The sequence below is a fragment of the Moschus berezovskii genome, chromosome 23, assembly GCF_049115385.1.
Source record: "Moschus berezovskii isolate FMDL1 chromosome 23, NW_MosBer_1.0, whole genome shotgun sequence".
Lineage (NCBI taxonomy): Eukaryota > Metazoa > Chordata > Mammalia > Artiodactyla > Moschidae > Moschus > Moschus berezovskii.
Window position 1 is genome coordinate 14461927 of NC_142482.1, and position 25430 is coordinate 14487356.

General features: G+C 41.3%; 1 protein-coding gene across 2 annotated transcripts in view; it reads right to left on the bottom strand.

Moving 5' to 3' along the window:
- Nucleotides 1-5058: 5058 nt before the first annotated feature.
- Nucleotides 5059-25430, bottom strand: part of PRIM2 (DNA primase subunit 2) — a 364278-nt gene continuing 343906 nt past the window's right edge. For both annotated transcript variants that reach the window (XM_055406862.2, XM_055406864.2), the window contains exons 13-14: nucleotides 12176-12244; nucleotides 5059-5684 (exon numbers count right to left, since the gene is read on the bottom strand). In XM_055406862.2, coding sequence (XP_055262837.2) covers nucleotides 5463-5684; nucleotides 12176-12244 — 291 coding nt within the window. In that variant the 3' untranslated portion in view covers nucleotides 5059-5462. The remainder of the gene's footprint in view (nucleotides 5685-12175; nucleotides 12245-25430) is intronic.

Consider the following 25430-nt stretch of genomic DNA (forward strand, 5'->3'; position numbering starts at 1 on the left):
TGAGACCTTCTGCTGGTGTTTAGGTGTACTATGAGAGTTGTTCCATTTGCAGATGTATTTTTAAAAATTACTTATTTGGTTGTTCTGGGTCTTCACTGCTGTGCGGGCTTTTCTCTAGTTGCAGCGGGTGGGTACTACTCTAGTAATACTGCATGGGCTTCTCACTGATGTGGCTTCTCCTGTTGCGGAGAAGAGACTCTAGGTGTGTGGACTTCAGTAGTTGTAGCACGTGGGCTCAGTAGTTGTGTTCTCCGGCTCTAGAGCAAGGCTCAACAGTTGTGGCGCACAGGCTCAACTGCTCCACAGCATGTGGGATCTTCTCAGACCAAGAATCAAACCTGTATCTCGTGCACTGCATATACGTGCTTAGTCACTCAGTCACGTTTGACTCTTCGCAATCTCATGGACTGCAGCCCTGCCACGCTCCTCTGCGGGATTCTCCAAGCAAGAATACCGGAGTGGGTTCCCATGCCCTCCTCCAGAGAATCTTCCCAACCCAGGGATGGAACCCAGGACTCCCGCATTGTAGGCAGATTCTTTACCAACTTAGCCACCAGGGAAGCCCTCATCTCCTGCATTGGCAGGCAGATTCCTTACCAAAGAGCCAGCAGAGAAGCCCTGTAGATGTATCTCTGATGTATTTGTGGGAGGAAGTGAGTTCCATATCCTTCTATTCCACTATCCTGATTGGAGTCCCCACAGATTCTCAAATGCATTATTTGCTGACGTAATTTTCTCTCTAAGCTTTCAGCACAAAAATTCAACACCACTATACATAGAATAGGTAAACAACAAGTACCTACTACTGTACAGTGGTGGGAACTATAATATACTCAGTTTCTCATAATAATCTATAATGGAAAAGAATCTGAAATAAAAAATATATATACACACATAAATATAAAACTGAATCACTGAGCTGTAACACTTGAAACTCATGCAGTATTGTAAACTAACTATTAACTAACAAAAAAAAAAAATCCAAAAAACCAAAACCCCGCAAAAAGCTTCCATTACAGGGAATGAATTTAGCCCTAGAAACTACAGGGCTAAATTGAAAACTCCATCCTGCATTTATTAGCAGTGTTGTTTCACAACCTTGTCATCAATGTTCAAAAACAGACCTGCAGTGGAAGACTCGGGAAATACAGAAGCTCTCTGTACATATTCTTAAACTTTTGATGAGGTTCTACAGTGATAATTCTTGGAGAAAATAAAATGCCATGAGGCAGTGGACAAAAGGAGCTTATGGGATAGAAAGCAAATCCAGTAACAGGAAACTGCATCACTTTTGGCAGGAAGGTCAAATGAAGTAGGAAGGTAATTTCCTGCAGATGACAAGATTTCCATAGATTCACAGCACTAATTTCTTGGAATGCCAATTATAGTGAAAAGCCTCAGACCAGGACAACAGTTACCTGTCAAAAAGGAGCTCAATACTGAAAAGGAGGCAGATGCTCTAGGCAAATAAGTGATACCTGAATGTGAGTTAGGTACCCTTGTGAGAAACACTAACTCTGGGCCAACATCGTCTTCGGCAGCCCACTCCTAGGCAGTTGTAGTGCATTCCAGAGAGCCTGACAGTCAAACCTGTGCATTTGTTCAAAACACACCACTCACACACAGTGATCCTGCCTGTGAGTAAAATGGAGATGAGACACATCAGGCCCCCCATCCACCCCCGTCAGGGGGAAGCCACCGTCTCCCCTGCAGCAGGGCTCTGCCTGCCCATTTCCACAGCCCCTCCTCCAGCCTTCTCTCGCCCTCCCTCTGCCAAATGTATCTAATTACCACAGTGGTTTGAGGCTCTCAAATTTCTTCCCTTCAAGCTGTAAAGATATCCTCAGACCGAGCCTCATGTTCAGAACGGCTGTCAGCTCTCACTTTAATGGGCACTTAAATTTAATGTCAAGCTGATGCCTGTGGAAGACCTTGATTAAATCTGCAAACAGTAGACTCTAACTAAACCAGAATTTTAGAGTTGTCTCATTTCGCCTTTCAAGCTTAAATCCCAGTTTTCTTTTTTTCTCTGAAAAGAATTGTTAAGAGTTTGTCTGCAAAGACCCTGAGTACCAGTCAGGCAGCAAAGTGTAACAAGCAGGACACTGCCATGCTTTTACAGAGAGAAATCGCTCAGCTTACAAGGCCATATGATTTAAAGATCCTTCCCTTTCATTGCTCTGTTCTGCTCCCTCCCTTTCAAAATCTGTAATTGTTTGCTTTCATGACTATATTATAAGCAACTACATATGAAAAGTTTACTTAAACCTTCCTAGTATTCTTTTATGCACATTGCAATTAAGAGTTTTAGACTATCTGGATGGAGTGAGAAACAAAACGAAAGAAATGGGACAGTTATCTCCACAAACAACATTGGTGCTCCCACCAGCTGCAAATTTCCAACCTGGGCTCGGCTTCTCCTGTCTCTTGTCTCTGATCACTGTACAGCCTCTCCTCCTTGAAGAGGTAATAAAAGACGGACAGTTAAAGACCTGGAAGGCTCATGTTCTTCTTCATTGGCTGCTGTTTTGAAAAGAGGTTGCTGGCTTTTGATTTTTCTTTTGAGTTCTTTCTACATCACCTGATTCAAACAGGTCTTTCAAAGAAAACAAATCAAAATTGTCAAGACCTGTGAAGCATGAAAAATAAATTGCTTTTTCCAACTCCATAAAGCACCAGAAAGGCATTAATAGCTATCTTCTTATATAAACCTCTAACCCCATCCCCTAATCTACATGATTCACAAAATATTTATATACTCTTCTGTATAATACATGACAGGAGACCAACCAAGCCTTATTACAAAGAAATGAAACTGGGAAAACAACTAATATTTAAACCAGTGTTATTTTGGAGTTTGACTAGACACACATAAAACATTGAAATTCCTGAGGCTGCTGGGTAAGACAGTCCCCTCAGACACAGGCGTTGCTGTTGAGGGCTCCGTGCTAGGCGCTCAGGCTTCAGGAGAGGAGAACATGCAGCAGGAAAGAAACCCTTGCAAATCGTGCTGGGCACGGAATGCCCTGTCCTGAGGCTCTCGCTGAGCTACAGCATGAGGCTGACACTCGATTTCCCCTCCTGTAATACCATAGAACCTGCCTTTCTGTGCTTGGCTTTCCATCACTAACTTGACTTTGGGGTTAAAACAATACTCGTCCTTAACATTAAAAAAAAAAAATTTTGCAGTTTAGGGATGAAGTGGTTGGCAGTCATCAGATTTCTGCTGAGAACTATACATGATACAAGGAATTGCAGATGGTTTCGGAAGGGAGAGATTTATAAAGGTAATTTGTAGTGGAATAACACTATTTTTTGAACTAGGTAATAATAAGTCACAAAGACAAGCAAAGACTCAGATGTATCTCCTTTAATTATCAGTTCAGTTCAGTCGCTCAGTCATGTCCATCTCTTGGCGACCCCACGGACTGCAACATGCCAGGCCTCCCTGTCCATCACAAAATCCCGGAGCTTACTCAAACTCATGTCCATCGAGTCAATGATGCCACCCAACCGTCTCATCCTTTGTTGTCCCCTTCTCCTCCCACCTTCAATTTTTCCCAATATCAGGGTCTTTTCCAATGAGTCAGTTCTTCACATCAGGTGGCCAAAGTATTGGAGTTTCAGCTTCAACATCAGTCCTTCCAATGAGTATTCAGGACTGATTTCCTTTATATGTCACTAAATATTCCAAGAAATCTTTGTTCAGCAGCCTAAGATAAAAACCTAATCAGCTGACATTTTTAGGTTCTGATGCTGTGATCCTGGTTCAGACAGACAGTGCAGTGTCTCATGTAATTAAAGAGGATATATGATAAAAGAGTGATAAAAGAGTACATATGTGTGTGTGTGTAACTGACTCACTTTGCTGTACATGTGAAACTAACACAACACTGAAAATCAACTATACTACAATAATAATAACCTTTAAAAAAGGGATAAGGGCAAGGGCGCTCTTCCCCAGGAAAAGAGACCTGTGTAGCATGGCATCCAAGGGAGTTGGTGAGTAAGGGTCACATTTCTCTATGAGTGTAAATGCTGTAGCAGGGAGGAAATATCTCAGATCAGCGGACCACCCGCAGGCACACAGTGCATCACCAAGGACAGGCAGGGAGCAGGGCACTATGACCTTTCACGACCAACTCTCCTGCTGGCACCAAAACAGGCATTACTAAAAATATGAGCACAGTCACCACCGAAGTCAGTGAATTTACCAAACGACCTGGCAGTTCACAGCAACCACAGAAGCAGTGAGGTATGGAAGCTGGAGGGTGGGGTGAGGAAACACTTCAGTCTTTACTTAGAACCTTCTCACCTGAGTGATGGCTGGCCCCCAAGACAGCGGAAGTGGCAGAGGAAAAGGAATACTATGGTTTTATATAATAAAACCCTTCCATTCCTTATAACAGTATGAGTGACTGTACACATTCAGTTTCTCTTAATTCCCAAGTCACAAGTCACTTCAGTAGAGTTTGCTCCCATTCAAAGGGGCAAAAATTCTCTTGCTAACTCAAACTCATGTCCATCGAGTCAATGATGCCATCCAGCCATCTCATTCTCTGTTGTCCCCTTCTTCTCCTTCCCCCAATCCCTCCCAGTATCAGAGTCTTTTCCAGTGAGTCAACTCTTCGCATGAGGTGGCCAAAGTATTGGAGTTTCAGCTTTAGTATCAGTCCTTCCAATGAACACTCAGGACTGATCTCCTTTAGAATAGACTGGTTGGATCTCCTTGCAGTCCAAGGGACTCCCAAGTCTTCTCCAACACCATATCTCAAAAGCATCAATTCTTCAGCGATCAGCTTTCTTCACAGTGAACTCCAGGAGTTGGTGATGGACAGGGAGGCCTGGCGTGCTGTGGTTCATGGGGTCGCAAAGAGTCGGACACGACTGAGTGACTGAACTGAACTGAACTGAATGCAGAATTATTTCAAATGGCCAACTCAAGAGAAAAAGGAAGCAGAAAAAGTTTAAAATTTGGCAATATGTTGAACATTCCAGAATACCACACTAAAACCTGAGGCAAAGGCATAATATGAGTCTCACAATTACATGCAGACATACAATTATATACATTTTGATATTTATTAACAAAGTTTGTCCAGAAAAGGTCTGGGCCAACATTACAGTGATAAGTGTTAAACTAAAAGCTGTTCTCAATTATATTGTTTCTAGGGGACAATAACCAGTCCAGAAGGCTGCTTTCTCTTCTAAAAAAAGACTTAAGTCACATCATTCAAGTGTTAGTTTCCAAAGAAATACTTCCTCTTCTCTTCTGACAAAGCAAAATATACTGGCGGTCTTTGTTTCTACCTGCCAGCCTGCCTTCCTGAGAAGCATGCACATGTGGACAGATGAAGGAGGCAGGGCAGAGGGAGAAGGTGACGAAACAGAAAAAGGCAAAATCGTGAAGTTGGAAATCAAAGCCAGGGAAGGAGACAGGCTACCAACTGCCCAGCAATCATTCACTGAAGCAACTCCTCCAGTTCCTCCAGATCCATGTCCAGAGCAGAGCTGAGCGAGTCCCAAGCAGACGACGAATCCTTGCTTCTCTGGACACTCGCTCTGGGTTGGGGCGTTTCAGGTTGGACAGAATCCTTCTTGATGTCTTTACCTCCACTGAGGATCCGCTGGCTCTCAAAAAAGAACTGGTTTGGATGACTCAAAGAAAAGCCACAATCATCCACCTGCACAAGAAGCAGATGTGTATCACAATAATACATACATAACAAAAGTACAAATAAAGGAGGAGTGAAGAACCATCCGGACCTCATTCAGAACCTACTCAACACTTGAAAACAGATTCACCTTCAAAATCTCAACCACCACTTACACGATCTCATTCACAGGGAGCTCCAGCCACCCCCGGACAGGAACGAGCCATGAACAGTACTTCCAGCCCAGAGCCCTGCTTCCCCACCCACCTCCAACCGGATACCTCAGACGCTCAAAGGCATGTCAGAGCAAAATGCCTGGCATCGTGTCAGTCAATATTTGTTTAAAAAACAAGAAAAGAAAAGAGGAGGATCTTCCTGATGAGCTGAGTCTAGAAGGATGAGAGAGTAACAGCTGGGACGATGAGGGTGAGGGCCATACAAGCAGTGGGACCCCAGGAGCAGGGGACAGGGGGCTGCCTGGAAAAGCAGGAGGTGCGGGTGGGCTGGTGTGCAAGGCACAGAAAGGGGCGACAGGATGCGAGGCTGGAGAGAGGCCGTGGCCACACCACAGAGACATCCGACAGCCATGTCAGCAAACCAGACCCAACTGCATAGGGTCAAAATTGTTAATGGTCACTAAAATTTCTTAAGAAGGGAAGTGATGTGATTAAAGATATTAAAGATGTGATGTAATCTTATGGTGGATTAAAATGGATTCAGTTCAGTTCAGTTCAGTTCAGTCGCTCAGTCGTGTCCGACTCTCTGCGACCCCATGAATCACAGCACGCCATGGATTAGCAGGGGGTTAAAGTTACCATTACAGTTCAGGGTGAACCTTCTTAACAAGTAGACCAATAAACAGAAAGAAGATCTTTCCTGGTAAAACTTACTTGAGAATCCCAGGGTCCTCTGATTCTCTGTAGTCATTGTTGATACATGTTGGACCAATAATTTTATAATTCAGTGTATGGCAGATTGATAGTGCACACACTGACTGAAGAGTTATTACCCAGATCACTAAGAATAATTTTTTATCTGCTCCTTTCCTGCTTAGTTTCAAAATATTTACTGAATGTTTTATCTATAATTTTTATTAACAATGGAGTCATTTTGTGAACTTCTTTATTATATTGTTTTTCACTCAATTCATTAAAAACTGGGAGATTCAATATAAAGTTTGCATTTTACAAAGTGTTTCATGAAAAGTAAGTTTATTTCCCAGCACATTTTCAACCAGTAGGCTTTGCTTTTATAAATAGAGAATTCTAGAGATTGGAAAGATGTAAGGAATCCTTTAAAGTGAATCTCCTCCAAGTACAGACTAAGAAACTGAGACCCAAATGGTTTAGATACAGTCATGGCACTAGCAACCAGTTGTGCCTGAATTAGAATTCAGGCCTTTAGGTCACTTAGTTACTCTTAAATCTGTTTTAAGGAGTTTTATGCAAAGTCAAACTTACAATCACAGCATTATAAATATTATTTTAGAGATAAACTTGTCTATAAGAATTATAAAAAGCATAGTTTGATCACTTTATGCAAAAAGAAGCTAGCACCTTTTGTGATAATTAATATTTTCTACACCTTGTTTCAAGTTGTTAAAACTGTCAAAATATCTATCACAGATTATCTGTGGAGTAAACTCAATGATTAGATTTCAATGTGGACAAAATGAAATGTGGTCATCTTTATACTTCATACACCAGGCTTCTCTGGTAGCTCACATGGTAAAGCAATGTGGGAGACCCAGGTTCAATCCCTGGGTTGGGAAGATCCCCTGGAGAAAGAAATGGCAACCCACTCCAGTACCCTTGCCTGGAAAATGCCAAGGACAGAGAAGCTACAGTCTATAGGGTCGCAGAGAGTCAGATATGACTGAGTGACTTCACTTTCACTTTTCACTTTATATTAAGCATCAGTTTCTTCTCCCCTGAAATGGAGGTAATAACAGTTATGTCTGTAGCCCGCCAGGCTCCTCTGTGTGTGGAATTCTTCAGGCAAGAATACTAGTAGGTAGCCATTCCCTTCTCCAGGGGATCTTCATGACCCAGGGATTGAACCCAGGTCACCTGCATGCAGGCAGATTCTTTATCATTTGAGCCACCAAGGAAGCCCAAAATGTAATGTTAGGTTACATTTGAAATGTAATCCGTTTTAATTAATATTTTTATTAACCAACTAAGTAATGACAAGGATATTGAAATGAGGGCTTTAACCAAGGCTCTGTGTGATGTCATGTTTCCCAACTTTCTCTCTTAGGTCTGCAATTGCCCTTTCTTAACTCATTTTGTTAAATAAGCTAATTTTACCAAACAGCTATTAAGATGCCTGGTAGCATGATAAACTTATGAAGAGTTTCCTTCTGTTTACTGGGCTGTATTTCTTCTAAGATGGGGTATTTCTTTTCAAATTTCTCTTTCTTTCACTCTTATTTTTGGCTGAAGGAAGTCATCTTTCATCCTGTTCAGGAACATAAAACTAGGAAGTTTTAGGGAGGAAGGGGAGAAGCATAAACCAAATAGAATGAAAATAGATTTTACTTTAAATACAATTAGTAAAAAGAACAGACTGAGAGATTTATCCACATCAAAATCTCCCACTTCACTTAATGCTTAAAAGTTAGCAGTTACCTCCTTTGTGTGGTGGTGGCATTCAGTCATGTCTGACTCTCCGCAGCCCCATAAACTACAGCCCTCCAGGCTCCTCTGTCCTTGGAATTCTCTGGACAAGAACACTGAAGCAGACTGCCATTTCCTACTGCGGGGAATCTTTCCAACCCAGGAGCAGAACCTGTGCCTCCTGCGAAGCCCCATCATTACCTTTACTCCTCATTAAAAACCAAAGAGGGTGAGATTCAGTTTGCTTCATTCTATACTTGGAAACACTAAGTGAGAATTTTCACAATTTTGTTTGCTGTGAATGTTTCTCTCCTTGCCGTTTTTCTTGTTTGGTTGCTACTGGTGCTGTTTTTCTTTGTGGTTAAAGATTATTTTATTATTATGTTTTCTACTTTCTGTTAAGTATTGAGAGAGGGAAATCCTGTGACGCATCTTCACTCTGTCCTGTGATCTCGGAAGCCCCAAACAAAGATCTAACATAAGATAAGCAGAACAAAGAGCTGGGATGGAGACCTTTATAAGCTGCATTATAAATTCTGAGTTTCATCTTAAGAAGGATGGGGAAGGCTTTTAAAATGTTTTTAAAAAGCACGTTACCGAAATGGTCAGATTTCTCTGTTTTAAAAGTCACCCGGCAGCCGTGTGGAGGAGAAGGAACTGGGCAGGTAAGTGTGCAGCTGCTGGGGAAGGAGTCAGGAAGCTGCTGCAGTGAGTGATCCACACAAGAAACAGTGGTGGCTCCTGGCCCAGGGTTCTGACTGATTCCCAAAGTGATCTTGAGCAAGGATTAAAAAAAAGCTTAAGAGTACTTGGTATATCCTATTTAAGATTGTAGGAAAATGTGTGATAGATTTCAATAAGATTTGTGTAGAGATCTCTTACAGTGAAAATGAATTATGCTCAGCTGTTTGGAAAATAAGTATCCAGAATGACTCAGTACCTAAAGAGACCTATTTCTAACGTAACAATTTTCAATTAAAATCCAGAGTTTAATCTACACAAAGGCCTAGTGTTTTCATTTACAAACGGAGTAAGACAAAAATTTTTTTTATTTAAAAAATCACTACAATGTAAAATACTGCTCTCTAAAAATACTGAGGAAAACAGATTTCAAGCAGGCCCGCCTTTGATATCTACTAAGTGAATCTCTCTCTAACATCTGCTTGGAATCAGCATGTTTTGCACACGATGACCTTCACAGTAACAAAGGTTTCATATATCTGCTATAGCAAATGTGGATTCTGAAGGAATGGAAGCAATACTGTTTTACCTATGGGATGTTTGGGTTTTAATCAAGAGGTTTTCAATGACAGCTTATAATGAGGCAGCTGGTCTTAACAAAAAAAGCCATATGGAACCATCACAGCACTGCTGTAAATGTTATCAACTAACTGGTTTATTTTCAAAACTTTCATTAAAGTGAGTTTGATCACAGAGGGCTCAAAAAACTAATCACAGGTTTTTTGGGGAGAGCAGGCAGAATGACAGCAACATGACAATAAAAATAGATTTCTTTTTTAAATTAAATTAGAAAAAATAGTAAGTGAAGAGAGAGATTCACAACAAAAAATCTATAGGGAGACATTTAGTGAATACAAATAGCCTTTTTATTCCATTGATTTATATGTGGTTTAAAGTAGACTTTCTATATGTGGGAGGATTTAGACATGTGTCTTTTTAGTCTCTTCATTAATATAAGGCAACTTTTAAACATCGGCAATAGTAGTAATACTCTTACAGGAATAAACAATAGGAGAGATGCTACAAAAGCAGATCTGAGAAATAAACACTTCTTATTTTTTAGCAATGTCACAGACTCAGTGTTAAATATAATTTTCATATCTTCTTAAAAAAAGAGGTTACATAAATTGACCTTAATTTGTCAAAGTTATAAGGCCTCTTAATTTAAAATTTCCACAAATTATTAAGAATTAAATTAAATTAAAATTTTCAAGTTGAGCAAGCAAATTTAAGAATACAGTCGATAGAGGAAAGAGTTGTGCAAGGCGATGCTGTAAATACCAAACAAGTGGCTTATCTGTTGAGATTCCTATTTTAATAAAACTGATAACAATTTGTTGTTCACTACTATATTGACATTTAGTCCTTTCAGCTTTGTAAAAATAAAATTTTTATGTTTTTAAATACAAACACCTTTTCAACAGTTAGGTGTAATAGTAAGAGGACTGGACCCACGGCCCAGAGCAGACCAGGATTCTGTCTCCAGAATTCTGTTTCCAAACCTCCCACTAACCAGCTGTGGTCCCTCAGGCAAGTCATGTTGAATTACTAGGCCCAATTATTTTTTAAAGTAAATTATGAAGGCTGGATCGTGAATCTAGACAGGAAAATACTAATGGCCTCCAAAGTTGTTATTACAAACACAGTTTCAGGATTGGTTCAAGAGCTCCAGGTGAGGGCTTTGACAGCCTGTTCAAATCCAAGCTTCACCCCTTAGGGCCTTAAGCCCTCAGACTCTCTAAGCTCTGTCATGATGGGGATGTGGATTGGGCTTACTCTAGTCTGTGGTGTGAACCAAAGGACCAATGTGTCCAGAGCACTAAGTGCTGGGCCTGGCACACATGAAGCGTTTTGTAGGTGTTGGTTGATATTATTCAATACTATTATTATTTTCATTATTATCAGTGATGTTATAAGATATATTTGTATTATAAAATTTAATGTAAGAAATTCTGCAATTATATAACCACAAAAGAAAAATGATTTCATGAAAACCAGATAACATAAAACTGATTATAAAACTTAAAGTACCGTGGTAGCTGATGATGAATTCCATACATGTAGCATCTTTTTTGGGAGGATCATGGATCCCTCTGAAACCTAATAAACACTAGGCTCCAAAAATGCACAATATGTACTTAGAGAAAAACTGTTTCAAGGGTGCATGGCCCAGGTCCATTCTTGGCTTTCTGTCCTATGTTAGAAAGCCATGATCAGGACCAGTGACTGCAAACGGGGGGTCTGTGAGCTAAGTTGACCTGCAGACACGCTGTCAGCCTGCACACAGCCACAAAACTTATCAATGTTCACCCCTCTAGCAGTGTGACTAATTTAGTGGTGTTCACCTCGGGCAATTTCATTTTTCTGGGTTATCTGCCTGACCCCTGCAGACCTCTGAGTTTGTGACCTAATCATTACACCTCTCAGAACCTACCAGCAGGGCTTTCGTACAGGAGTCTGGCAAGAAAACAACCAACCACACTTCCCTGACTCCCTTGCAGCTTGGGGGTCCACTGCATAACCTAGGGTCTGCTATGCAGATAAACATGAGACTGGGAAACAGACTAGAGTAACATGAGGGAGCAGCCACAAGTAAAAGCATTCAATTTTCTACAAGGAAGATGGCAAAAGCCTTTGGTTCTTCTGGACAACAGCAGCCAGCATTCCAGACCTACTCAGGATTGGGTACCTAAGGCCTGAGGGTCCAGTCCAGCCCACCATGTGCTCCTATAAATAAAGTTCTCCCAGGACAGATACAAGCCTGCTCCTTCCCACAATGTCTAGGCTGCTTCCGCATGACAACAGCAGAGAGGAGCAGCTGTGACAAAGGGCACATGGACCTGTCATGACCTGGCCCTTTACAGAAAATCTGCCAACCCTTGGTCTCATCCCTACAAGTAGAGTGGTGGGTGGTAGCTGCAGCAACGTAAGATTTTCTCAGAATGTAGTTTTTCTTAGTTACACTATTGCTGGTTCTGCAGCATCCAGGCTTAATTCCCTGCTCCTTCTATAAATTTTATAAGCAACCTCATGTTGTGTAATAAATCCCTTTCCCCTGAAAACAGCTGGAGTGGTTTCTCCTGCTGCAGCAAAAACTCCTGAATGAAACACAGAGTAACAGAAGACAAAGGATAAGGTTATAAAGTTTAAAAATTTACTTACATTATGCGTCATCTCAAAGAACTTCTGACAGGCTACCTGGTAATGTGTCCCTTTTACTAAATCCAAAATCTAAAAATGAAGGGAAAAAAGAGAAAGAAAAATTAGAAATTTTCTTCTAAACCACTGTAGCTCCTGCTTGCTGGCCTTTTCATAATCTTCATTCCAGATGGGAAATGCATTAAATCATATGGCACACTGTACCCCTGCAGCCTGGGCACTGTGATAATTTTGACATTATACAGTAGCTGTTTAGGTCGGCATTAAACCACTGATAAGAGATAAGAAGTGATCTTTCTGACCTACCGACTGTGAATTTCAATAACCTTACCTTGACAACAAGATGAAAAGAAATCCCAGCATTATGATTTTGACAGTTACTGTCAGAATATCATATTGCAACACAGCTTCCAAAATTGTAGATATAAATCTAGTAATTTAAATAGTTGGTGCATGAAGCAATCAAATATACTATTTAGATTTTTATTTTCTACATTACCACTTTGTACCAAAACAGCATAAAATACAGCTGTGTGCCCATCAGGAAAATCTAATGTAAACCCTTTGGATGAGTATCTGTGGAGAGGGAATGCTTTTGCCTTCAATCAGATTTGTCCTTTTTGAAATGAAGTTATTTCTAGTAAAGCTCAGCAAAATATGAGAGTAAATAGTCTATTCCGAACATCTATTAGGAACATCATACCATATTTTGTAAATACAATTGGCTTCCCAATTCTACTTCATGTAACCTCTTCAGAGCCACGGAAACTCCCATCCCTATCAGCAGAGTGCAATGCCAGCTGAAATTTGTAAATTTTCATCACTTCTCCTGACAAATAAAATATATATGTGGCCTGTTCATAAAACACAGTACAATGCTGGAAGTAAGAAACAGCCTCGAATGAAGGAAAAAAATAATTCTGGAGAAATGTTAATTTCTATCCTTTTCCAAAAGCATGAACTTTCTATCAGGAAAAGAAATGTAAGTGAAGTCTCAAATTCTTGCTGTCCTCCTTACTGAAAATAGCTTACATCTTTTGACAGATACAAAAAAAAATTACAGTGCAGAATAAGCAGCACATTATACTGACAGGAGTGTACTTAAAAGAACATTTTCTCTGACTGTCTTACAGACTACATTTCTAAATTTCAGGTCACCTTTACTAAATCCTACATGAAAGAACTGCATAAATGCCAACCAATCACAGCACCCAGGATCCTGCCTGTCTACCCATGTGACCTGTCCACTTTTCTTGAATTATTAGAGCAAAATGAAAAACACATAAAATTAAAATAAATGACCGTAAATCTTTAAAATGAAGAAAGTCACATAGTTTTTAAAGTAACTCAAACATTCTGAGCTTATATTCGCCAATGTTTTTACACATAGATAAGTCAACTGTGCTGAGATGAACTTGCAGTTGAGTACTGGCAAATATCAGTGATACCAAGGTGTAAATGTCTGCAAATTACAATCTTGGAGAAGCAAGGACGTTAAATATAAACTTAGGTTTAAATGATGCCATAAATTACCTGGCAGAAAATAAATTCACAGAAACAGATAAAAACCTCAACTGTGTGGTATGGAATAAATTCCCTTTATGTAAAAACAAAACAATTGAATCTAACATCCTATTCTATGTATATACACCTCTTGTTTATATCTATACATATATATATATGGTATATTTAAATATCTTGCAAAATAAATATGTAACATTACATATAACAATCTAGTCTATATGTCTGGGAAACATACTATAAAACAACACATTTATAATATGTAAGAAACATAATAGTAAAATTACGTAGTTGGGTAAGGTACACACATAAAAGGTTATTATGAGAAATTGACATAGAAACCATAGAATGCGAGGAAAGACGATGTATCTTGAAATTTTACGTTCCATTAAAAAATTAAATTTAGATTTAAAAAAAAAAAATCATACAAAAATCCTCTTTATACACCAAATCCTACTCCACTCCAGAGACTAGGCTCTTCCTTAACAAAAGCCATTTACTTTTCCTCTTTTATTTCATCTTCCTATGAAGAATTTTTATTGAAAATTTTCTCACAAATTCGTAAATAAATCATTTGCCCATCTATCCTTAAACAATTTCACTGACTGTTCAGCAGCACATTTGAGTGGATGAAGTTTCTGCACATCTGTAAAGGTGCAATGGGGGAAGAGGCCATAGTGTCTTTCACTGGATGAGCTGTGTCCCAAGAAGAAGAGTGTGGGAAGAAGACAGGCAACACTGACCAGCCCAGGAGACGGTCAGTGAGCCAGCAGGGAAAGCTGAGTGAAAGGTGCCCTGAGGTGACTGGGGGTTACTGGCAGGGATTATGAAGAAACAGACGTTCCCAGAACAGGGGAGTCTGTCTGTGCTCAGTCATGTCTGGCTGTTTGTGGGTCCCATGGACTGTAGCCTGCCAAGCTCCTCTGTCCATGGAATTTCCCAGGCAAGAAATACTGGAGCAGGTTGCCATTTCCTGCTCCAGGGGATCTTCCCAGCCCAGGGACTGAACCTGCATTAGCAGGTGGGTTCTTTACCACTAGCACCCTGGAAAGCCCTAGCGGTGCCTGTCTACTCAAGGCCATTTAACTGTGGAAAGAATTAAAAATTGAAAAATCACAGAGCGGAATGATCTTATTTTCATTGAGACAGTTTTTCCTTTAAAAACTTATGTGTTTTAAATTAAGATAGAAAACGTGAAACATTACTATTCTATTTTTTGGCAATTTATTATTTATTTTATTTAAAAATAATTTCAGTTGGAGGATAATCGGTTTATAATAATGTGCTGGTTTCTGCCATACGCATGAATCATCAATCAGCTCTATGTTATCAGCTCCAGGTATACATATGTCCCCTACCCTCCTGAATCCCCAATCCCACCCCTCCAGGTCATCATGGAACACCGTCTGGGCTTCCTGCATGATACAGCAAATTTCCACTTAACTATTTTACACACAGTAGTGTATATATGTCAATGCTACTCTCTCAATGCATCCCACTCTCTCCTTCAAGTAAGTCAGAAAAAGAAAAACAGATACTGTATATTAACACATACATGTGGAATCCAGAAAAATGGGACTGATGAACCTAGCTGCAGGGCAGGAATAGAGATGCAGATGGAGAGAATGGACTTGACACAGCGCAGGAAATGTCAGGCTGGATCATTACTATTTAAATAGAAAAACCCAAACAAATAAAAACGTATACTTTAGTTTCTCATTATGATATACATTAAAGAGAAATATGAAAAGAAATGCAAGGGTCCTGGCACTGATGAGGAAAGATTGAGGGCAGGAGGAGAAGGGGACAACAGAGGATGAGATGGTTGGATGGCATCACTGATTCGATGGACATGAGTTTGAGCAAGCTCCGGGAGGACTGAACTGAACTGAACTGGGCACTGAGTGAAGTTTGGTTCTCCCGCGGGGAATGGGAGCATCTGCAGTGCTCTGAGCACGGGTGTGACACAAAGATGCACTGTGCTGGGGGCAGGTGGAGAGGATGAGCTCACGGTGGGAGTCCAGTGGACAGACGCGGTGGGGGGGTGCTCCTGCAGCAGGTGCTGACCGTCATGGGGGGTGGAGGGGAGGACAGCTGCTCCACATGAAAACGCTCCACCACAGCACTATATGGTGTTTGTCTCGTTGAGCTCCTGAAGGGCCAGCTCGCCAAGGCTGGGTTCAGAGGCAGGGCTGGCCAGAGTCAGGGTTTGAAAGAACCAGAGGGAGACACACACACTCACAGGGTGAGAAGCTCTACTGGAGGAAGGAGGGGATGTAAGGAGACAAGAAAACATAAACAGGAAGGTGAGGGCGGCAGGTGGGAGCAGAGTGTGAAAGGCCCGAGCAATGGGTCCACGGGACAGAGCACACAGCTGCTCTGCATGGCCTGCAGACATGTGTCCACGGCTGCAACCACGCTCACCCAGAAGGGGCGTGAGTCCCCCGGCTCCACGGTCCTTCAGGAAGAGACAACACACCACAGCTTCCTCATGAACCAACACTGGTACCAAACAGTCCTTTAAGAAGGAAACCAAATCAAGTGCCAATTCTGATGCCTACACTAGAAGTTTCTTAATTCTGCTTTAGAAAAATACAATCTGAAGAATCTTATTAACTAAAGGCTTATTTGAAAACAAAAGCTTGTTATTTCAAGAAAAATTCCAATGAATGTCTAAGAATAGTGCTCAAATGGCAATTTGAGTTTGGTTTTCAGTGTCAATGTTTCCAGGTTGAGTACAAAACATAAAGCACAGCAGTCACTCTAGTCTACATCATCAGTAGTCAGTCAGAAGGCTAAGCAAAATTAAAAGGAAAGGCAATATCACACTACTGTATTTTGGTAACTGATGTTCTTTAACTTTTTTCTCTCTTAAACTACTTATCAGCTGACTAAAGTCCATCAAGAAGAATATTAGATGATTTTTCCTTTTTTTTTTTAACAATGCAGTTTGCCATTTTTATAAGACATTTATCATGTTTGAACTTACTAAGTCTGGTAATAGTATTAATTACACTTCACCGACTATTTCATCATTAAGGCAAATTAGTTTGGTCTTGAATGCCAATAAGACGGCGGATAACCAAGGTAACCTTGCAGAGGAGGGCAGAGAAGTAAGGTGGCAGTTTTCTCATCTGGCTTGTGCTCCTCCACAGCCCACTGACAGACGTGTGACACGAAGTACTAGGAAGGAATGCTGCATTTACACTTGCACACACACGTACACATACGTGAAGGAGGAATATAAATGACATTTTATAACTCCAGGCTGCCCTTCCTTCCTGGCACTCGAGCTCCCTGACACTTCCTCTACACCTTCACTTTGGCACCTGCCGCAAGTTCCAGAGGCTTCTCTGGTGGCGGGATGCAGCCACCTGCCCATCCTGGGTTGCAAGGGGGAGCCGGGGGGGAGACAACTCAGCTATCTCTAACTCAAGGTCATGTTCTGTTTTATTTAAAAGGGATAACAAGCGTGTTTCTTTCTTAAAAGTCAACCCTTCAAGGAGATATTTGCTGATATTCTCCCGCTCCAATTCTAACTTTATTTTGAAGGTGAGAGAAACAGTCATGATGCAGAGTCCGGAACACTTTTGAGCTCATTCATCTGGCTCCTGTTTCTCCTAGACACCTGATGACCCTGCTGTGACCTTCACCTGCCGGCAGACCAGGGGCAAGCTTCCCACTCCTGAAGATGTGCTGCAGTGTTTAAAATACCGTGTGCCATGAGTTCTTCTCACTCACTCTTCATTGTCTGTAATAGTTAGCCAGTTGAATTATTTCTACCTCCAAAGGTCCTTAAGACCCATCTTTTCCTCCCCATTGTTCAGGCCCTCGTCTTCCCCTTTTTATGACAAAACTTCTTTGTTCCTCCAGTCCTCACTCAAGACAGCTGCTGATCCAACCCCAGAGAAGCTTCCCCGCAGTCCAGGCCTGACCCTGGCATTGCTGGCTCCTGCACAGCAGTGACCGTTGGGACACAGCCTCCCCCGGGGCCCTCCTGCCCGCCCATCCTGGGGCCTCACCTCCAGCCCAGCTTCTCCCATGGGACATGCTTTGCAATTTCAGCTCACAAAACTCCAGTGATTTCTCAGAGGGTGTTTTTGGTCTAATGTGTTGTTTGATTTGGTCAAGTCCAGAATTCCCTAATTTCTTCAGGGTAAGGCTTACCAGGGTAGTGCTTCTCAACTAGTCTGTTCCTAGAAACTGTGTTCACAGCTCTCACAGGACCAGGCTGCCCAGAACACACCAGGACCTTATCTGACCATGCTCACCGCCCACCAGACGAGCCTTCTCTCACCACACTGGATTTCTCCGCCACCTGTCTCCACTGGAGCGTCTCCTCCAAGAAGGTAGAGGCCATGTTACTAGCTCACTGCTAGATTTCCAGGATCTGGAAGGTGACTGGAATGCAGACATCCGATCATACTTGCTGATGCTGAATGGACGCTGCCCCTGTGGCCTGATCAGCCTGACCTCCCTCCAGGGGACTCCCACCCCCACCTCCTCACCCAATGCAAACGTCACTTCCTGCCAGAAGCACTCCTTGGTGTTACCCCCTCCCTCCTCAGCAGGTCTTCTCCCTCTGGCTCTTCAACTAGCATATAGGATAATTTTTAAAAGAACTTCTCATACTTCATTATAGTTAATTATGCCCTTTAACGCAACCAGACTAAAAGCTCTAACACAGTTTCTTAATCATCTTTCTGTTTCCAGATTTGAACATATGGAAAACTAAGCAACATGGATGGTGCTCAGAAAATGTTTATTGAGCCATAAAATAAATGTCTTTCCTCCCCAAAAGAAACTTCCTTCTGTTTGAATCTGTCTTAGTACTTTTACCAGAACCTCTGCAATTAGACACTTGATTTCCAATTCTCTCTTTATTTTTTGGTATAGCACCACAGAAAAAATTGCTAACTTGATTCAGTTCTTCCACAGGCTTTAAAAGGGCTTGAGAGGTTTCTCCAGTCATATCTGAGGACACTCTGGAGAAGAGAGTGACAATGCACCATCAAATTAACTGAAATCCAAATGTAGAAATCTGCCACTGCTATGTATAGATATCCCGGTCTGTGCACACAGCAGCCTCAGCCCACACCTCTCAGATGAGCTTTCAGACCGTGAACCAAGTCAGTCACTGTGGTCTATATTCACTTGGCCCCTGGAAGGGAGTCCAGCGTCGGGTTTATAGAGATGAAAGATACCACTTATGCCCTTGGGGAGAATAAGGCCACAGAGTCGGTTTGGAGGGAAGGACAAACAAGGGAATAAGCAGTCCAGAACAGGCGCGGACCTGACAGGAGCACAGAGGGTGCTACAAGGCGGGGGCAGCTCAATATGAGCATTTGCAGAGGATGGAACCAGGTGGTAACAATGAATCACAGTGAGGAAGCTAAAGTATAAAGCATAAGAGCAACCCAGACACAGGACACCATGCAAAGGAGGCACAGAAGCTCCAAGCAAGGCTCCTGGGGATGGGCAGACTCTAAAACATACTGGAAAGATGATCTGATCTCAATATGAAGGACTTCTGGGGGGACAAGGACTGTGGACAATGGGGAGACATAACGAGAGCACGGGACATCCTTGAGAGCCCTGGGACCAGCAGTGGATGTTGCCCCAATTTCTGGCTTGAACGTCTGGTGTCCCACTAGCTCTCCCTGGAGTCAGAGAACTGACACCGCACCGTCCCCTGTGGACCGGCACACAGGTCTTCAGGCTTAGAGGCCGCTGAGACTGAAGGCCGCACTGTCCCTGTAGCTGAGGAGAACTGAGAGCAGCCCAACTCTGACCGCCGACGTGGCACGTGAAGGTCATGCCCCATCAGGGACCAGTCACAGGGCCATCCCTCTCAGAGGGGAGAGACCACTCCCCTTCTGCTCCCTATCAGGTGCTGACCCTGAGAACACCCCCAGCAAACATCCTGCACGCAGACCCCACCGCACTGAACAAGACTTGGATGCAGTGCAAGCTGTTCTGCTTGCTTGCTTGCTTGCCTTTGCAGGGACAGGGATGGGCTCAAAGTGAGGAGTAATAGGGACAATAAGAGTCTCTTACACTCCTGCTCCATCCATATCAGACACTGTTCTGGTTATTTTACTTAATTACCAGCTCTCTAAATCTGCTCTTCCCATATCTATGCAAACATGTTAAAAAAAAAAGAATGCTTACAGCAATTTAGGCCCTTGTAATGCCTGGCAGAATCCTATCCAAAACGGTGACCCTCCCCAGCTAGAGAAGTATACTATGCCATCCCTCATAAATCCTGAAATGTCCTGCAAGTCAGCTAAATTCTAAATATAAGAGGCTTTCTGAAAGATGTATCATGCTGTTTAATAATCATATTATATCATTTCCTTATTATACTTTCATCCACAATATGAAAACCCAAATATTGAAAACGTCCCACTGTCTTTTACTGTATTTGGATAAAGGTTTTCAATTATTAAAGATATGTCTAACATCTGGGTTAAAGGATTTAAGCTTTAAGGAAACATAAACAACTAAGTAAACTTGGAATCAGGGAGGGAGAGAAAGAGAAGCCTGAGGAGAGGACAGGAGGGGAGGGCAGGCAAGGCTCCTGTCAAGTATGCGCAGAGGGGCAGAGCAGTGTGGCCAGATCACAATCCCACACTCCACTCACTAGATACTCCTGCCTTGTAGGTATCTTGGTTTTGTTTTGGTTTGGTTTTTTTTGCCTAGTATAAAAGCAAGCCACTTCAGAATCACTATGTCCTATGTGATCTTTATAGAAATGATGAAAAGGATTTATCCCTGATAACAGTTATTTTCAAAGATTTTACAAAGAGAGATGTATCAGATACTCCACTGAAAACAAACTAAATTAGAAGAAACCAAACATCTGTCATTTAAATTAAGTTTTTCCAAGGACTGGAGGATTAACAGAAAAATAAATAAATAAATAAATATATATATAAAACATGGGCTTCCCCAATGGCCCAGCTGGTACAGAATCTGCCTGCCAATGCAGGCGATATAAGAGACAAGAATTTGATCCCTGGGTCAGGAAGATAGCCTGGAGAAGGAAATGGCAACCTGCTCCAATATCCTTGCCTGGAAAATTCTATGGACAGAGGAGCCTGGAGGGTTGCAGACCTTGGGATCTCAGAGTTGGACACGACTGAGTGTGTGCATATATATTTTATACACAAACACAGACACACATACACATACATACACATATACATTTAGAAACAGAAACTTCGTCTAGTAAGAACTACATTGCAAATTGATGGCCAGCACTACCAGGAAGTCTGAAATAGCTAAACAGCAAGCAGGCTAAGAATCTGAAACACTTCTTATGAAAAAAAATTACTTAATTCCTGTATAGTTTAAGTTTGCTTTTCCAAAAAAAAGTGGGGGCAGAGGGATCCTCTGGGAGAATAGTCTATAAAACAGATCATGAAACAGAACTAAGTTGGGAGAACAGTGTTTTGTTCACAGGGAAGGCAGGTGGATTTTATTATAAGTATCATAAGAAACAGTGACCATACGTGACGGAATGAAATTCCTCTACAGACACCAGAAATTCCACATGAATAAATAATAATGACAGAAAGATACATAACTGTAAACAGAATTGAATGTGTTTTTAATAAAGGCTATGTTTTCCATTTTACTGAAAGCAAACTTTAATAGCCTTGGCTAACAAATGGCATATGTTATTTAACTTTCAAAGTGATTTTTCTTCGAATCACCTTGAACCATATCAAATAATCTTCAAATGACCATTCTTCTTCAGCCTAATGAAAAGGAAAGATATACACAAAAATTAAGTTAGATGTTCAGAGGTTTTTATGATAAAGTCAAAAATGGAACCATATCCTCCTAACACCAATTCTAAAGTTCAACTTCCCATCTTTTCTTAATGCTGTTCTAAGATTTATCAAGAACAACGTACACATTTTCAACTACATCACCAAGAAAAGCAAAACTCAATGCAACAATTCTTGTAAATCAGAAGAGATGCTCATGGAGATGAAACAGACAGGGAAGCTGTTCTTGAGAGCAGTTGCCATTCATCAAGCAACGAACAGACGGATAGCACATCCCACTGATAAGTGCTCCTCACCTAAGGAGACCTCAGGAGTTTTAGGTCAGATTTATATGAACACTGAAGAAGGAGTCATTGGGATTTATATTTGCCATAAAATCTTGACATAGTGTTACTTTTAAGTCTTTTAAACTGTCTATTTTGAAAGATTTCTTCATTAAAAGGCATTTATCAGTTTTAGATTTATTATGGTCACTAACTTCTTGAGAATTTTTGGATTGTGAAAAAGAGAGGTTAAACAACCTTTCAAAAACTATAAAGAACATACATTTTTACATATTTCAAGGTTTTAATATCATTATTAATTTTCCTGGAAGCACCAATTAGATTTGCCTTTAAAATAATCATTAATGGTTATGTTGAGTAAAATTCCTAAATCACATTTTCTCCTTCCCTTAAAAAAAAAAAAGTGAAAAATAAAAAGACAGTTTAAACAACACTAGTACAGAAAGGAAAGTGAGAGTCGTTCAGTCGTGTCTGACTCTTTGCGACCCCATGGACTATACTAGTACAGAAATACACTTGTAAATAATGAATCATTCATCAAAACTTGAAATATGAGTAGCCTTATTTTCACTCATTTATAGGTCAACATGTAAAAGTAAATATTGGCTCTAATAGGTCAAGCACAACTATATGTTAGAAGCAAATATTAAAATATGAACATGCAAGTAGGACCAAATCACTGTAATACTTAACAGTATCAACTAACCATGTAGAGAAATACTCAGCAATGGGAATACAATGAGTAACATCTGTAATTTTAAATTTTCTAAAATTACAAGTAAAAAGGTAAAAGGAAACGTGAAGTCAATTTAAATAATACATCTTATTTAAATAAGTATTGTTTACGGTCATTTCAATGTGTAATCAATATAAAAATATAATTACTAAGATATTTTACACTGCTTTTCGTATTAATTCTTTGCAACCAGGCATGCATTTTCCCCTTATAGCAGGCAGTGTGCTGGAGTAGACAATACTGGCTTGTGTGTGTGGGCTGTGCATATCTCTTCCCAAGTAAGGGTTTCTAACATCATGTTGATAACGTGACATCAGTCCAGTAGGAGTATTTACACAGCAAAAATCAGCAAGTGACACAAGTCACAGTTTTTTCCTTTTCCCAGGAGAGCTAGTCCCTGAACTCACCACTGCCCTCAGCACGTCTCAGTGTGGATCACCCACACTTCAAGTGCTGAACCGTCAGTACGTGCAGCTGGTGACTGCAACTGGATAGCCCAGATCAAGCATGCACAGACAGGCAGGCTTTCCGAGTTAGCAACCTGGAATATTTAAAATGTCCAGTTTTCTAGAACCAAGTAGGTAGGGTCCATTCACAGGAGAAATGAATACAAACTGTCCCCCAGGAAGCACAGGCATTGGACTCATCTGACAAAGACTTGACATCAGCTGTCTTAAATACCCTCAAAGAGCTAAAAGAAAGTACAAAGAGCTAAAGGAAACCCGAAGAATGATGTCCTAACAAAGAGAAAATAGCAATAAAGAGACTAAAACTTAAAAAAGAACCAGAGAGAAACTCTGGAGCTAAAAGTTATAAGAAAACAATAGCCAATTTCAAGAGACAGAAGAAAGAATCAGCAAACTTGGAAGTCAGTCCAGTGGAGATCATCCAGTCTAAGGAGAGGAAGAACGAAGATCTCTTAAATGTGGAATCAAAAGGGAAATGATACCAAGGAACTTCTTTACAAAACAGAAACAGAAGCACAGACTTAGAGAACAAACTTACGGTAACCACGGTGGAGGGACAGATAGGAAGTTTGGGATGGACATGTACACACTGCTTATATTTAAAATGGATAACCCACAAGGTACTACTGTGTAGCACAGGGAATTGTGTTCAATGTCACCTGGCAGCCTGGATGGGAGAATGAATACGTGGATATGTGCTGAGTCGCTTTGCTATGCACCTGAAACTATCAGAACATTGTTAATTGGCTATACTCCAACATAAAATAAAAACTTAAAAAGCAGAATAAAGAAACAAAAGAGGCACGTGGGACAGCAGAGGTGCACCAGCAGAAGCACACAGGACACGCAGGAGGGAGGGGAGCAGAAACGGGCACAGAGAACAGATGGAGGAATGTGGCTGACAGTCCCCTACACCCAGTGTGGGATGGGCATCGACACAACCAAACAGCTTACCAAGCCCCCGGAGGACAAACACGAAGGCACACACACAGAGACACACCAGAAAGAGCCCACTGAGAGGCTGCCCTGGCGGCCCCGTGGCTGAGGCTCTGTACTTCCAGCGTGGGGGCACGGGTTCAACCACTGGTTGGGGGACCAAGATACCACATGACGTACGGTCAGAAAACTGAAGAACAAAAAATAAATAAATAAAGGATACATTAAAAAAAAAAAAAAAAAGGAGAAGCCATGAAGACACAAAGACAGGAGAGGACACAGACAGGAGCAGGAGCACCGCTCCTCACTGAGCAGGGACAGCGAGAGAGGGAGCAGCCTTCTCAGCAGAACCATCAGGGCCAGAAAGCAGGATGACACGCTTTGCTCCAAGAATAAAGCTGTCAACCAAAATGTGTATGTCCGGCAAAACTGTCCTTAACAACAGAGAAATTAAAAAACTGCCAGACACAGAAAAGTTGAGGCAGTGTGCTGCTAGTAGACCTGCACTGCAGGAAATACTAGAGGGAGTCCTTCAGACAGAAAGGAAAGGCCACTAGACGGCTGAAGTCACATGAAAATAAAGGACACTGAGAAAGGTTACCGACATCATGTATCAGGCCAGTATTACTGCATTTTCGATGCAGTAAGTCCTCTTTTTCTTTCATTGAAGTAAAAGACAAATGCATAAAACAATCACTATAAATCAGTGGTAATGGACACACAATGTAAAGATATAACTTGTGACAACAACATAAAGCGGACAGAGTCACACAGACGTGGAAGTCAGTACACTACGGAGGTGAGGCTGGCACTAACTGTCATTACTGTAAGAGGGTAACAGCAATCCCCAGGGTAACCACTAAGAAAATAACTAAAATAATATATAGAAAAGGAAATGAAGAGAACTGAAACAGTACACTGCAAAAATACGAATCGCAAAAGCAGGCAGTAATGAAGGAACTGAGGGCAAAACGACAAAAGTGAATTCTTTCTTATCGGTAATTGTTTTATCTTTAAATAGATTAACTCTCCAGTCTCAGACAAGGGAAAAGTGGCTAAAATTACGGAATTAAACTATCTGCTCTCTACAAGAGACTCACTTTAGATCCAAAGACAAAACAGGTTGAAAGTAAAAGGATGGAAAAAGATATCCAATGAAAACAGTAACCAGAAGAGAGCTGGAATGGCCATACTAACATCAGGCAAAACAGATTTTAAGTCAAAAAATGTTACAAGAGGGACTTCCCTGGTGATCCAGTGGCTAAGAATTCACCTTGCAATGAAGGGAACATGGGTTCAACCCCTGGTTGGGGAACCAAGAACCCACATGCTGCCGAGCCACTAGGCTTCTGTGCCGCAGCTACTGAGTCTGGGGCTCTGCAACCTGCATGGCACGACTAGACAGTCCATATGCTACAAAGAAAGACCCTGTATGACACAATAAGACCCCATGTGCTGCAACTGAGACCCAATGCAGCAGTGAAATGTTTTTTAGATGTTACAAGAGACAAAAAGGAC